Raw genomic sequence first — 13,407 nt, 5'->3', positions numbered from 1 at the left:
AAGACAAAGACATTGATTATTTAAGCATATTCCATGGCACTACAGAAATTAATTTTACTTATCCTACATATATAGTGAGTTATTATCCATTTGTACTACATTCATATTAATAGCAATTGCCCTGTATTTTATCTTTTTTTTATATTTTTACCCAATAAGGTTCCGTTAAAACATTTCGAATCAGTACCAAATTTAGTTCCATTTTATTTTGTATAAGCTTCTTTATTATATATACTATTAATATCCCAGCATTTTCCATCTTTGTAGGCAAATAAATTATTACAATCAGAATCATTATATAAACCAGCTTTACAATTAGCAAAACTATGGTGATAAAAGTCACATATTCCAACGTCAGTTTCAGGATTACAATATTCTCTAAAAGTAGTATCACATTTGCGCATGACGTATTCACAGCCTTTTCCTTTTCCATAAACATTTATTCTTCCATAGAGGCGTTTATTTCAGCATAGTAACCTGTGTCTCTTAGAAGATTCGTTGTAAAACCACTAAAATGGGCCTAAGTAGATGATGTAGATGTATTCATATATTCGTTTTGGATAATTGTGTTTGGCCAATGAGAATTTAACAGAATCTTCGCCTCCTAAATGTTAAAGAGGCATACCTTCTAAGATAGAACATCCAAAATATTCTCGAGCAAACTTCAAAACGTTAGGAGTTTTGAGCAACACAGTATTAACTTCCTTTATTTTTGTTGTAACAAAAGCATGAGTAGTTCCCTTAGGTAATATCCATTTAGACATATCATGATCACTAAAACCTAATACATGAGTTATTTCATGGATAACTACTTCCATTAAATCTTCAAATTCAATAAAAGCATTTTATTCGAACTTTGGCATTTTATCTAAATTGAAGTTAATTGAACCATGAGTAGGTCCTATGCCTGCTACATGTTAACACTATAATGCATAGGCTAAATATTCTTTATCATTTTCAATTTTATATGATATATATAAATGTAAATCAGAATTTTATCCTTTAGATTTATCTTTTTGAGGAATAGTAACTATTCCGCATTTAGTATTTTTTATTCTCATATTTTATTCAGATCTTGGGATTATTTTTATTAGACGAGAAAAATATTCAATTGCTAATTTTATCGCTTTCTCGCAATAATTAATTACTTTTTTATAAGATTAATTTTAATTTAATGATTAGAAATAAGTCATATCGTAGGTGATTACGATATTACGAGGGGTTTTTTTAATTAGATTACGGACATCTTAAGACTCAATATCAGGTGTGATTGATTCTGATTTGTATAATTTTTACATTTTGTCATGGGCACATTAGTGTTTAAGAACTTTTAAACTAAAAATACAGGTTATTATTGATAAAGATATAATGAGTTTATTCATTTTTTAAATTGACTTATTTATTATTTGTTAATTTTTAATTTAATATATTTTGAATAAAGGTTTATGTTTATAGTAAAATTTTAAATTATATTTATAATGATAATTATTTAATTTTCTATAAAAAAATATTTTTATTTTATGTATAATAAATAGTTTTAACTTAAATAAAATTATATATCATAATAAATATTATTAAATATAATTAAATTTTAAAAAAATAAAATTTTTTTTTGTAAAAGATTAATGATTATCATAAATAATATTTCATAAAATAATTTTTTTTGTAGTAGTATATAAAATATTAAAGTTATAATAAAAAAAATATTACATTTATTTTTATTTAAAAAAAATTTATATATTTTATGTAATGTAAATAAATATATTTATATTCTCAACATCTATTATTTAATTTGTATTAATTTTTAAAAAAGGTTAAAATAAAGATTTATTTTTATTTAAAAATGAATAAAAAAAAAAATTTAAAAAAAAAATATATTTTAAATATAGTTATATTATAAAATATTTATTATATAGTTTTTATTTTTATATATTAATATTAAATATAAATATAAATAATAATATAAATATATATTTATATATATTTTAAATATTTTTATATATATTTATTATAATTTATTTATTTTATCTTTTTCTTTATATAAACAATTTTTTTTTTATAAAAATTTTAATTATTATTTACTTAAAAAGTTTTTTTTATTTATATATTATTTTTTTAATATTTTAAATTTCAATGAATCATAATAACTCTTCTAATTTGAAATTAAATATATGTGAAATTTATATAATTATTATAAATTTTATATATTATATATATTTAAAAATGTAATTTTTATTTTTTGGTTTTTAATTAAAATTATTTAAATTAATAATAAATAATTTAATGTTATATTAATTAAAAAAATATATATATATATATTTTTTTTATTATAAAATACAAAATAAATCATATTTTTTAAAAATTTTATAAATAAAATTTATTATGAATTTTTTTTTAAAATATAATTTAAAAATATTAATGTTTATAATAAATAATATAGAAAATTATCTAAATTGGCAAATATATATTTTTTTTTTAAATGTTTTAATTAAATTCAAACTAATAAAAATGTTTTCATATTTATATATAATAATAATTATAATAAAAAGCAAATTTTTATTAAACATTATTTGCAATATAAATTAATCTGTTTAATATTTAATCTATATTTTTTTTTAATTATTTTAATTACTTTTCTTCTTTTTTCTCTTGCTTTCTTTTATGTGGAAATATAAAAATAACATTTAATAATAGCATATTAAAATATTTTTTATATAATATAATATATTTTATTTTAAATAAATAAATTAATTATTAATAATCAAAAATATTATTCAGTATAAATCAATTATTTAAAAGCCCAAAATTAAATAATAATAACTTATATATAAATATATAATTTTATTATAAAGACATATATTTGGATTAAAAATTTGATTTTTATATATCACTCTTTAACATAGTTAGTTATTTTTATTTTTTTTATATATTTTTGAAAAATACAATAATAAAAAGAGTATTTTTTTTTATTTTTTTACTCAATTGTGTTTTTTTTAAAAAAAATTAAAAAGCAATATATGTTCTATATGATTATTGCGAATCAAAATGATAATTTAGCTTATTTTAAATCTTCTTTAACCTACTACTTATTTAGATAATCTCTATATTTATTTTAATTTTAAGATATAGATTGGAATTGTCCTTTTTAAATTAAATGTTTAATATAATTAGTAATTTGGATATATATAACTCATGTTTTGGGTTATTATAGATAATATATGCCTAGAATATATATTATTTACAATTAAATCTTATAAATTATACATATAATATTTTTTACAGAAAAAAGAATTATATCTATTTTTTAAAAATAATGTATAAAAAACTTAAAAATAACTTTAATTAGAAATAAAATAACTTATTTATTAATAAAAAATTAAAATAAATATATTTCTGAAAAAAAAAAAATAGCCTACACAAAATAATCAAAATTATAATCAATCTGAATATTTAATTAATTAAATAAAATACATACATGCTCTTTCAATATATATATATAATTAATAAAAATACATATAAATAATTTTTTTTTGAATTTAGCAAATTAATTATATATTTTTTGAATTTTTAAACAAAATATTATGTTCTGTATTTTCTTATTAATATTTATTTTTTAATAAATTAGTTTTTAAAACTATATACGAATCTAGTATAATTATATAGTATAGAAACCATTATTTTTATAAAATTTTACATTCAAAAGATACACTCTTATTCATCATATTCAAATTACATTAGTTTCACTGAAAATATAATATCTTCGTAATTATATTTATATATAAATAAAATTATATATAAAATAACTTAAATATCTAAATATATTTAAGTTATATTATTTTTTAAAAACTAATATGAAATAAAATACGATTTTTTATTTTTTAAAGTTTTAGCTTTAGTTTTATTAAAAAAATAAATATAATTTTAATATTATTTACTATTTTTTAATTTATTAGAAAAAAAAAAAAAAAAGAGAGAGTTTTTTTATATTATTTTTTTTAATAAAAAATAATAAATATTAATTACATAAATATTTAAATATATAAATTTGAATATATATGCATATATAAGTTAATAATTTACTTTTTTATAAAATATATTATTTTAATTAAATTATTTTTGTTATATAATTATTATCTAATAATTATTTAAATCTTTAATTATTAATTTAAAATTCTATAATATTGTTTAACTTTATCATTTCACTTTAATTCTTCCTTTAATCATAATGTTTTGTCTAATATGTTAAATAATAATAACATTATTAACAAAAAAAAATATTAAAATTAAAAAACTAATATTCTTAACCATAATAAAAATAATATAATTATAAAAAAACATATAATTTGAATAAATAAATAAAAAGTTTTCTTTTTCTATATATAATAGTAAATATTCATAAATATATATAGTGTATTTTAAATCTTAATTATTTTTATTGAATTCATTATCATAAATGTTTAATATTTAGAACATATGCATTTTATTACGGAAATCCTGACATATTTTTTTTAAGCTATAACAAATCAGACGTATTGTTCAGTTATTAAAATTATATATTATATCTTTTAAATTAACCCACATTTGGAATAATATTAATAATATTTCATATTTGATTTAATCTTACAATATTTTTTATTAAAAAGAAAAATATTAATTGGATTTAGAAACATTTATGAACTTTTATAGATTTTTTTACATTTAATTATCGAAACATTTGTGTTTGCCGATTCTAAAAATTAACATCAATATTATATTATAGTTTTCATATTATATTTTAACTTTTATGATATTTTATTTTAATATAGTTTTTTTATTATTATTAATTTTTTTATTTTTTAAAAATTATATTATTAATAAAGTTTTTTTATATGAAATATAATTTTATAAATCTAAATTTTAATGATTGTTTTTTATATTTAATTTATGTCGATATAAAATCAATCATATAAAATTTAGTTTGTTAAAATTGAATTTAAAATAAATAATTATAATGAATAAAAAAAATATACACATATATGAAATAGTTTCTATTTATAAATATCGAATAAAATTTTTAATATAAAAAAAATAATTAAAATGTATTATTAAATTTGTTACATATATAAATAAATAAATTAAAAAATATTATATAAATATATATATATATATATATATATATATATATATATATATAAAATATTTACAAAAATTTACTATAATATAATTTATATTTTATTATAAAATTTATATATTTAAATTATAAACATAATATTTTAAAAATATATAAATATTAACTTTACAATATATTAAAAGATAAAATTTTAACTATGCAATATATATATATAATATATATATGAATTAAAAAATAAAAATGTCATATATGCTTTACAAAACAAAAATTATATATTATTTAAGTTAATTTTATAAATATATATATTTAATTTTTAATTATTTTATTATATATTTAAAAATGTCAAATTAAAATTTTTAAGTTTATAACGATTTGAAGATTTAATATTAAAAAACTAAACAATAAGTTATTATAAAACACAAATCATATAATTTTTTTTTTATCAATTATACTTTCATAAAAATTTAATTTTTAATTTTTTTTTTTAATTATATAAATTTCTATATATTTCTTATTGTTAAAATAAAAGAACTTTAATAGATTTTGAAATATGATATTTAAAAAAAAAATTAATTTTATTTAATATGTTTAACTATATTTTTTTTTATTTAATTTATTAATAATTAAAAATTTATTCATTTATATTTTTTAATAAAAATTCTTAATTTATATACATTTTTTTTATAATTTAAATATAATTTTTATAATAAATAAATTAATTATTTTAATTTCATTTCATTTCTAAATAAAAAATTATAATTATATATATTCTTTAAATATAAATTATTTGTATAAAATATGAAAAGTAAATATGTCTATTTTTATCAAATTTGTTTATTACTAGAGCAATCTTCTTCAAAGAATCCTTTTTTAAAACGATATTTATTTTTAAGCAATATCCTTTTGTACTACAGAAATTCATGCATATTTTTTTTAACCTTACAAAACTCTTGTATGCTTTCCTAATATAAAATATATCCATTATAATTTTCTACTTTTTTTTTCTTCTAAATTTTATCTATAAATAAGTTTTATTTATCCTACATATATAGTGAATTATTATACATTATAATTATATTCATATTTATAGCAACTACCTATAATTTTTTTAAATATGTTTTTTTTAGTCAATAAATTTTCATTAAAAGATCATGAATTAATCCCAAATTTGGTTCCCTGATCTTCAAATATACTAACTCTACATTTAGAAGATCCATGGTGGTAAAAATCGCATAATAATTAGTCAGTATCAGGATTACAATATTCTCTTGTTGAAGTTCTACATTTACCCATAACATGTTCACAGCCTTTTCCTTTTCCATAAAACATTTATTCTTCCATAGAGGCGTTTATTTCCTCATAGTAACATGTGTATCTTAGAATATTGGCTGTAAAACCACTACAATACTACAATAAGCCTAAGTCAATGATATAGATGATGTATTCATATATTCGTTTTGTAAAATTGTGTTTTACCAATTAGAATTTTCAGAATCTTCACCACCAAGTATAATTAACACGTATATGATTAGGCTTAAAAATCTTCTACTTCATTTGTGTTATATTATACAGAATTTTTTCCTATAGTCACATGTATTGTAGGAACTTCAATATCTTTACATTCAAAATTTCAATATATCATTTATAATTTAGATCTTGGGATTATTTTTATTAAATTAGAAAAAAATATTCGATTGCAAATTATATGGATTTTTTGCAGTAGCAGTTAACATTTTATTTTAAGCATTTGAAGGTAATGTTTTGAAATATTATGTGGACTTTTATTTGTAAATTACGGATATATAAAGATTTCATGTCAAGTAAGATATATTTTTATTAATATTTTTTTTCATTTTATTGTGGAAACATATTGTTTAATGAGTTTTAGATTAAAAATATATAAATATTAATAATAAGGTTATAATATTTTTTTTTATTTTCTATTTTATTTACTTTTTTTTGTTATATATTAAAAATTGTTTTGTTGTAGGCGTAATTTTAAATTTTTTTATATCTATTTTTTTATAATAATATAATAATAATTAAATTAATTTTAGTATAAATTAATATTTTATTTATATTTGAATTTATATTATTCATTTTTTATTTTTACAGAAGTTTTTTTTTTAAAAATAAAAAAATAATTAGTTTAATTATATTGCATTTGTGAATTATAATATTTATTTTAGTTGTAAGAGTAAAAAAATATAATAAATATAAGTAAATGCTTATTATTTTATTATAGAATTTAATATATTTAAATGTTATTTTTATTATTTATTATATTTTAGTATTTTTATATAATTTAGTTTAAATATTTTCACTTATTTTTATTAATTCAAAATAGACAATTTTATCTAATTTTAAAATGCAGAGTACTTGTAAAAAGTATTAAATAAAATTAATTTTTTTTTTTATAAAAATAAATTAAGATTAAATTTAATTTATGCAATTATTAAAATTTATATAAATAAATATATATATATATGCATTTTTTAAATATAAATATATAATTTATTATAATTTTTAAAAATCTAAATCAAATAAATGATAATTATTTGATTCTTAACTTTATTTTGATCTATAAATTTTTTAGGAAATAAATTAAAAAATATTTAAAATAATTTAAAGTTTTTAATACTTTAACAAATTTAAATTTATTTTATTATTGACATAAGTACTTATAAATAATATATTTTAATTTAATTTATTTTATATGATTATTATAATATTTATTATTAAAATATGACATATAAAAAATATATTTAAATATTATATAATATATATTTAATTTTTTTTAATAAAAATTTTCAAAAAATGTTAAAAGATAGAAATTTTTAATTTTGTAAATGTGTGCTTTTTTATTTTAAATAAATATATAATGGTTAAAAAAATCAATTTTTCGGATATTAGTAAAAAAAAAAATCATAAAATGAATTAAAGAATTTTTTTAAAAATAAAAAATCCCAAAATAAATAAAAAATAAAAACTAAAATTATAATATATATAACGTTTATATAGAAAATTAAAAATTAATAAAAGAATAAAAAGAATTTCAAAATAAATTTTAAAATATAAAAATAATTATATCAAGCAATATTTATATTAGTAACGAATTTAAAAGGAAATTTTAATTAATTTCAATCTAAAAAAATAATAAATTGTGTATTTTATTTAAACAAAAGAATATATCAAATGCATTTTTGAATTTATTATATTATTAAGTTTTATTTATTTTATGAAAAAAATAAATATTGTATATTAATAATTTAAAATTAAATAAGTAAATATACTTTTTGTATTTATTTTTTAAAAATCTTATTTATTTTAAAATTTTTTATAAATAAATATGAATATAAAAAAAAAATATATAATAAAAAAATTAATTGTTTATATATTTATATATATTATTTAATAAAACTATTGAATTAATACTAAATTTATATAAAGATATTTATGATTAATTTACAATAACATATTAAAATTATTATCGTGACATATTAAATAAATTATTTAAATATATTTATTAAAAAAATTATATTAAATAAAAATTTATTATTATGATTATCAAAATATCTTTAATTTATCATATTATTTATTTTATATCATTAATATTATATATGTATTTTATATTATTTATACATATATAATTTTTTAAAAAAATAGAACTAATATTTTATAATAAAATATATAATAAAATTATTTTTATCTATATATTTTATTTAATTAACTTTATTAAATATAATATAAATAGTATTTTAATACTAATATATATTTTTTTTAATAAGAGATCAGAAAAATATTGATATAATATTTTCTATATAATTAAATAAAAATTAATTAGTATGTACTAAATATATATATTAAATATAAATTTATATAATCAATAGAATATATATATATATATATGTATATATATATATATAAATATATATATTTATATATATATTTATTTATTTAACAATTATATATATATATTTATTTATAAATATTCAAAATTCAAAATTTTAAATAAATTATTTAAAATGATATTTTTTCTAAAATGTTTACTTTTTGTTATTTCAATAAATAAATCTTTTTCTGCTTTAAATCTTACAATGGTTTAAATAGCTATCCGTCACGGAGCAAGATATTCACTTTATCCTGAGTTAATAAAAGATAAGCCTTATTATCTCTATTATAAAGAAAGAGAAGGATAATTATCATCAGTTGGCATGCTTTAACAGTATAATTTAGGCACTCTTATACGTTAAGATTATGTTACTAATTAAAAATTTCTTCCAGGAAATTACGATGTTAATAGTATATATGCATTTTCTTCTAATGTAAATAGAACTTTATAGAGTTTATAAAGTTTCTTAATTGGCTTATATCCTCTCAGAACTGGTATAACATTACTTTGAAAATTTAGATAATGATTTAAAAGAAGCTCCATATCATTTATATTAATAATAATAACCTGCATAATAAGTAAATAATTTTATTTATAATAATAATTTAAAGTTTGCTTTACCTGAAGGCTTTTATCCATATGTGATATAATAATATACTGATGAATAAAATACTCTTAGATTTATATGTAAACCTTCAAAAACAAAACTCAGAGCAGAAAGCCTTTAGGAAAACATCGGAATGTTAAATGAATTTTACCAAAAATATGAAAATTAAGTGATATAAATAGCTAGAAAAAGTAGGCATAAGTCATACTTTTTAAATCGATAATATTAATGATTTTACAGACTGGGTAATTTCTTCAAGATATATAGGTATTTATTACAATATAACCTAAGAAGAGTATGAACTCTTGAAGTATATTTAAGCATATTATAAGGCTGTTACACATTTCACTCCTTTACTAAATAGGTTAATTTTAACTCCGTATATCAAATTCCTTTTGCAAGAATTTGAATCTAAAATAAAAATAAAAACGTTCATAAAATAACTATAGCATCAACTCATGATACAAATTTAAATCCTATTATGATGGTTTTCAAATAAACGAGTTTAGAATGCCTTTAATCTTATAAATTATAATAATAATAAACTGAATTATGTGAATTAATACCTGAGTTTGCATCAAATTATGCTTTCGAGTTATATAAAGATGATTAAGAAGATTAACATTATATTAAAGTTAAATATAATGGTAAATATATTAATATTTGCAACGGATAAGATATATGTAAATATAATGATTTTAAAGCATTATTATCAGAATATATATAAAAAGACTATAACTCTTATTGTAAAAAATAAGATTAGCCTAAATAAACTCAAAATATGTTCTGGTATATAGGTTTTTGGATACTTTTAGCTATTATTTTGTGTATTTTAATTGCTTGCTTATTATATATTATAATAAGTATTTGTAGTAAAAAAAATAAATTAAAAGGAGAAAAAATATAGATAGAATCGAGTTAAAAAATGTGAGAAAATAATATAAATATATATATAAATAAATATATATATTTTTATATATATATATATTTAATATATTTTATATATATAAATATATTATATTTAAAAATAAAAATAAGATATATTTTTAATATTTATAAATTCTTTTTAATTTTATGATATAAAATATAAAAAATTATGTAAATTATATCTAAAATGAAAATATAAAAGATATTAAATTATAAATTTAGAATTTTTTTTAATAAATAATAATTTACAAATAAACATATAATTTAAATTGATAAATGATTTAGTTAATATTAAAACTTAATTTACATTACAAAACTATATTTTATTAATTTCTATTGTTATTTATTAAATATTATAAAAAATTTATATTTTTTTATAAAAATTTAAATTATAAAAGAATATATTTATTAATTTATAATATATTATAATTTTTTAAATATTAAAAAAATAATCTAAAATTAATTTATTAATAAAAATAATTGTGATTATATATTTTATTTTGTTTTTATTTTATAAAAAATAAAAATAAATTAATAAATTATTGATAATAATTTAATTCATACAAAATATATAATTTTTTTTTCTTTATTTAAGCATATCCTTTTTAATTTAAAAAAAAACATACTTATTACTAGAACTTATCAAATCATATTTATAACTTTTATATAATTTTAAACCTTAATTTGGTAAAAAAAATAATAAAAAATGAATCTAATATTTCATTAATATATTCTAACAATAATTATTATTTATTACAATAAGTTAATAAAATAATTTAAACTGCCTTAACAAATGTTGCCGATACTTGTTACATAATAATAAAAATAAAAAATATTAATATTAAAACAATGTTATCTATATACATTTGAATAATTTATATTAATTTTATAGAATAAAAATATTTTTATAATAAAAAGTATAAATAAAATAAAAATAAAATAATATAATATTTTTTTATAATTTATATTATAATAAATATATGTAAATTTATTTTAATTATTTTATTATAATACGATTTTTAGAATTAACTAAACATTTCACAGATACCATTAGAATATTATTCAAACAAAAAATACTATAATATACTAAATATATATACTATATTTAAAAAGATATTTATTATAAATAAAAAAATTAGAATAAAAAATATAAAAATAAATTAAATTAATTTAATAAATAAAAAAATAATTATATAATTTTTATTATAATAAATGGAATTTTTGATATATTTTAACTTTTAATTAAAAAAATCAATTAAATAGTTATTTAAAATATAATTTAAGCTAAAGCATTAACAATATGGAAGAAAAAAATTCTATTTTTTTTCGAAAAATAAATAAATAAAAATCCTTGTTTTCAATTCTAATAAGTTTTTATTGGAAAATATGATAAAAATTTGATAAATTTTATGACAGAATTATTCTTTAAATAATTTAGTGTAGATATTCTATTATTTGTTTTATATAAAATAAGGAATTATTACTTTCTGTGAAAATAATTTAGTTTATAAACAATAGAGATGGTTATGATAAAGAATTTATAACTAACTTTATTAAAAAGAGTTGTATATGTCAAAAATTAATATAAATCAATAATTTTTTAAAAAATTTAGTTAAACAATAAATTGATGAGAAAATATTATGTTTGAAAATTAAACAAAGAAGAACTGAATTTCTAAATTTAAAAAAATTTTAATTGAAAAATTGTTTACCTTTATTGAATTTATTAAAATTTTAAAGGATCTTTGATTTGGTATATTTTTTAATAGGCATATAGAGATTAATCTAAATAATAATAAAAGCATTTAATAAATATATTTATTATTTTCCTTTTAAATGATATATATAAAAATAAATAAATATGTATTTATATATTTAATTTTATTTCTGTTTCCAAATTTATATATATATGAATTTATTTAAATTAATAAAGTTATTAAAATTGAATAGCCTTTTTTTTTAAAAAAAAATGAATTTTAAATAAACGAAAAGATTTACAAAAATATTTATTTTTATAAATAGTTTTTTAAAATAGTTTTTTAATATATATAATTTATAGTTCAAGTTTACTTATCTTAATAATTTATATTTTTTTTTTAAATAAAATATTACTATTTTTATTTTTTATAAATTATATAAATATTCATATATAAAATATATAATTTTTTTTTTAATTTTTATTTGAACATTTTTATTCTACTCAAATAGGCTTATCACTCGAGTAATCTGCTCCAAAGAATCCTTCAAGACAAAGACATTGATTATTTAAGCATATTCCATTGGCACTACAGAAATTAATTTTACTTATCCTACATATATAGTGAGTTATTATCCATTTGTACTACATTCATATTAATAGCAATTGCCCTGTATTTTATCTTTTTTTTTATATTTTTTACCCAATAAGGTTCCGTTAAAACATTTCGAATCAGTACCAAATTTAGTTCCATTTTATTTTGTATAAGCTTCTTTATTATATATACTATTAATATCCCAGCATTTTCCATCTTTGTAGGCAAATAAATTATTACAATCAGAATCATTATATAAACCAGCTTTACAATTAGCAAAACTATGGTGATAAAAGTCACATATTCCAACGTCAGTTTCAGGATTACAATATTCTCTAAAAGTAGTATCACATTTGCGCATGACGTATTCGCAGCCTTTTCCTTTTCCATAAAAATTTATTCTTCCATAGAGGCGTTTATTTCAGCATAGTAACCTGTGTCTCTTAAAAGATTCGTTGTAAAACCACTAAAATAGGCCTAAGTAGATGATGTAGATGTATTCATATATTCGTTTTGGAGAATTGTGTTTGGCCAATGAGAATTTATAGAATCTTCGCCTCCTAAATGTAAAGAGGCATAC

At 14.7% G+C, this 13,407-nt stretch overlaps 4 protein-coding genes across 4 annotated transcripts in view, besides 26 other annotated features; 1 reads left to right on the top strand and 3 right to left on the bottom strand. All coding sequences in view use genetic code 6, as the record gives it.

Annotated features, from left to right (window-relative positions):
• Positions 1–464: 464 nt before the first annotated feature.
• Positions 465–1,061, bottom strand: IMG5_206710 (leishmanolysin family protein, putative; the record flags this gene model as incomplete). The annotated part of the gene is made up of 1 exon (XM_004023705.1): positions 465–1,061. One exon carries the CDS (start codon positions 1,059–1,061, stop codon positions 465–467), a length of 597 nt encoding a protein of 198 aa, XP_004023754.1.
• Positions 1,062–1,523: 462 nt separating this feature from the next.
• Positions 1,524–1,609: a microsatellite.
• A 318-nt stretch (positions 1,610–1,927) lies between these two features.
• Positions 1,928–1,973: a microsatellite.
• Positions 1,930–1,971: a microsatellite.
• Positions 1,964–2,007: a microsatellite.
• Positions 1,967–2,028: a microsatellite.
• A 1-nt stretch (position 2,029) lies between these two features.
• Positions 2,030–2,069: a microsatellite.
• Positions 2,070–3,327: 1,258 nt separating this feature from the next.
• Positions 3,328–3,375: a microsatellite.
• Positions 3,376–4,081: 706 nt separating this feature from the next.
• Positions 4,082–4,134: a microsatellite.
• A 175-nt stretch (positions 4,135–4,309) lies between these two features.
• Positions 4,310–4,344: a microsatellite.
• A 445-nt stretch (positions 4,345–4,789) lies between these two features.
• Positions 4,790–4,839: a microsatellite.
• A 208-nt stretch (positions 4,840–5,047) lies between these two features.
• Positions 5,048–5,134: a microsatellite.
• Positions 5,122–5,173: a microsatellite.
• A 73-nt stretch (positions 5,174–5,246) lies between these two features.
• Positions 5,247–5,317: a microsatellite.
• Positions 5,318–5,327: 10 nt separating this feature from the next.
• Positions 5,328–5,386: a microsatellite.
• Positions 5,387–5,788: 402 nt separating this feature from the next.
• Positions 5,789–5,827: a microsatellite.
• Positions 5,828–6,259: 432 nt separating this feature from the next.
• On the bottom strand, positions 6,260–6,451 carry IMG5_206700 (hypothetical protein; the record flags this gene model as incomplete). The annotated part of the gene is made up of 1 exon (XM_004023704.1): positions 6,260–6,451. One exon carries the CDS (start codon positions 6,449–6,451, stop codon positions 6,260–6,262), a length of 192 nt encoding a protein of 63 aa, XP_004023753.1.
• Positions 6,452–7,374: 923 nt separating this feature from the next.
• Positions 7,375–7,412: a microsatellite.
• Positions 7,382–7,420: a microsatellite.
• Positions 7,421–8,463: 1,043 nt separating this feature from the next.
• Positions 8,464–8,493: a microsatellite.
• A 114-nt stretch (positions 8,494–8,607) lies between these two features.
• Positions 8,608–8,659: a microsatellite.
• A 39-nt stretch (positions 8,660–8,698) lies between these two features.
• Positions 8,699–8,750: a microsatellite.
• A 214-nt stretch (positions 8,751–8,964) lies between these two features.
• Positions 8,965–9,102: a microsatellite.
• Positions 9,103–9,207: 105 nt separating this feature from the next.
• On the top strand, positions 9,208–9,513 carry IMG5_206590 (hypothetical protein; the record flags this gene model as incomplete). The annotated part of the gene is made up of 1 exon (XM_004023703.1): positions 9,208–9,513. The coding sequence occupies one exon, from the start codon at positions 9,208–9,210 to the stop codon at positions 9,511–9,513; it is 306 nt and encodes a 101-aa protein (XP_004023752.1).
• Positions 9,514–10,542: 1,029 nt separating this feature from the next.
• Positions 10,543–10,576: a microsatellite.
• Positions 10,548–10,630: a microsatellite.
• Positions 10,555–10,630: a microsatellite.
• An 815-nt stretch (positions 10,631–11,445) lies between these two features.
• Positions 11,446–11,484: a microsatellite.
• Positions 11,485–12,545: 1,061 nt separating this feature from the next.
• Positions 12,546–12,579: a microsatellite.
• Positions 12,580–12,779: 200 nt separating this feature from the next.
• Positions 12,780–13,407, bottom strand: part of IMG5_206580 (leishmanolysin family protein, putative) — a gene marked incomplete at both ends in the record, with an annotated part of 1,173 nt that continues 545 nt past the window's right edge. Inside the window, one exon of the mRNA XM_004023702.1 lies at positions 12,780–13,407. This exon is cut by the window's right edge and continues 545 nt beyond it. Coding sequence (XP_004023751.1) covers positions 12,780–13,407 — 628 coding nt within the window.

The sequence above is a fragment of the Ichthyophthirius multifiliis genome (assembly GCF_000220395.1).
Source record: "Ichthyophthirius multifiliis unplaced genomic scaffold scaff_1120509251450, whole genome shotgun sequence".
In the NCBI taxonomy this organism is placed as follows: domain Eukaryota; phylum Ciliophora; class Oligohymenophorea; order Hymenostomatida; genus Ichthyophthirius; species Ichthyophthirius multifiliis.
Note: the sequence above shows the minus strand (reverse complement) of the source record. Positions and strands in the feature narration are given on the sequence as shown.